Source organism: Rhagoletis pomonella, unplaced genomic scaffold, assembly GCF_013731165.1.
Source record: "Rhagoletis pomonella isolate Grant_MI unplaced genomic scaffold, Rhpom_1.0 Rhpom_scaffold_00006, whole genome shotgun sequence".
In the NCBI taxonomy this organism is placed as follows: Eukaryota; Metazoa; Arthropoda; class Insecta; order Diptera; family Tephritidae; genus Rhagoletis; species Rhagoletis pomonella.
In genome coordinates, this window is record NW_023458560.1 from 45184464 (window position 1) to 45186599 (window position 2136).

Consider the following 2136-nt stretch of genomic DNA (forward strand, 5'->3'; position numbering starts at 1 on the left):
CATTTTTATAAATTCCCACCTCATTCCCCAATATCCCTTTAGGGAATTTGTATGCTGTTACAACAGCAACAACAACAACAACACGAGTATTGCCTCCCGATAACGATAAAGGCCTGCCACCGCCGCCATTTGTTTAGTTTGCTTTTCATTATCCATTAAAAGTGCTTTTGTGTTGTCTTATCGGCTATCGATTGAATTGGATTCAATCGTCGCGCGATGTCTGTTTTTGGCGCTCAATTATGTTTAGTGTGTTTGCCACCCTTCTGGCGCTCTCCGCACCCACATATGCGTCGGCAGTTCTTGCTAACATTGCTGCGCGCCTGAGATAAATAGAGCTCGATGACTGTTGTACAATCGAGAAAATGCACGGAATATCGCCGCTCGCCGCATGCAAGCAAACAAAATGGTCGAGCGAGCGAGCATTTTTCCTTGCACTTTGAACGCAGACACCGACAATATCGATTTCCCACGACAGTCGGGTCCATGTAACCGGAACGACCCAGATTCATATCTGGCCAAGGTCTGGTCACTCCAGCATTATTCCCCAATAAAAGTTATTGGGAAATTCGTGTACAACAACAACAACATCGATTTACATACACATAAATCATGTGTATTTTGTTATTGGTTTTGGACATAAAAATGTAAAAATATGTATATGTAAGTTGTGGCAACCGGCCTAAACTTATAGCGATACTTGCTGCTTATCCACTTGCTATGTAATTTATAATTTTAACAAATGATACTGTTCTTTTAAACATTAAGTTGTGAAAATAAAATGAGTTTTTGTTCAGAAGTTTGAAGAGAAACATCTTTTTCTCAAATATATATTATCTCTATATATTGGTGACCCCGACGTGATATTCACCTCTCCTGCAGTAACCCGAAACGCTGCACGAGCACAGAATGCTCTAACGAATCAAGTTACTGAAGATGAGTTTGCCGACGCAAGAAACATTGTTGAAGCAGATCTTCAGCTCTCTTCTCATCGGGCAAGCGGCTTTGCGACTCGCGTTCAGGTTCCTAAATTGCAAGGCTATGAAGTGAATATTGTGGAATCCTGGTTTCGTCGTTTGGAATCCTTCTTCATGCTTCAAGGAATCGATGCCTTGCCATCAGTACAGCAAGACGATGAAATATTTCACATCACAATCATCAATTTGGATGAGCGCTTGTATGACCAGGCGTATGATGTTATAACTAACCCTCCCACATTCGAAAAATTCAAAACTCTCAAGGAAACAATTGTCGCAAAATTTTCGTCATCGTCCGTCGCACGTTTGGAGCAATTGGTATCAGGTATTCAACTGGGGGATAACAAACCCAGCCACATGTTAACCCAGCTTCAACGCACAAATGTGACCAGAGACCAACAAATCATCAAAGATTTTTGGTTGCAACGTTTACCTACTGCTGCGCGAGCAGTCGTAGCTGGTGTCGCCAAGAGTAGTCCCATGATGTCTGTGGAAGATCTTGCTCTTGTAGCTGACGAAATTAATGACAATATTAAAAAGAATGAAGTGGTTGCTGTCGATTTTCAGTCTACCTCTTCCAACATCAGTGCCATTCGAGACAACAGCAAATCCTTATCGGAGCGTATTTCCAAGATTGAGAACTCAATTTCTCGTTTGGAAAACAGTTTTAAAAGAAAGTTCGCTAGCAATCAAGCTCAATCTTACACTCGTGGAATATCAAATTCATTCTCCAAAGAAGATGAATCCAAAGTTTGCTGGTATCATGCCAAATTTGGAGGAAACGCAACTCGGTGCAAAACACCATGCTCATTTAGTTCAAAAAACTAAATAGGTCGGCGATGTCCACCTCAAACGTCGCCAAAAACGAAACAGCACAGCATTTATTCGACAATAATGTCAACGATCTGCCCTCTTCATCTATTCGCCTTTTCATTAAGGATCGATCTTCAGGACATACTTTTTTAATTGATACTGGAGCTGACGTTTCCGTAGTCAGTGCATCTTCCTTTCAAATTTCACATGTAAAGAAGTCCTCATCTGAAATTTACGCAGCGAATAACACCGCCATTTCAACTTTTGGAAACAAATTTCGAATGGAAATTTGTTATCGCACAAACAAACCACAACATCAGATGCAGATTTTCTCAATTCTTTTGGCAAG

At 41.0% G+C, this 2136-nt stretch overlaps 1 protein-coding gene across 1 annotated transcript; it reads left to right on the forward strand.

Moving 5' to 3' along the window:
- Positions 1-1088: 1088 nt before the first annotated feature.
- LOC118741940 lies at positions 1089-1802 on the forward strand. The gene has a single exon (XM_036473909.1). It carries the CDS (start codon positions 1089-1091, stop codon positions 1800-1802), a length of 714 nt encoding a protein of 237 aa, XP_036329802.1.
- The last annotated feature ends 334 nt before the right edge of the window (positions 1803-2136 follow it).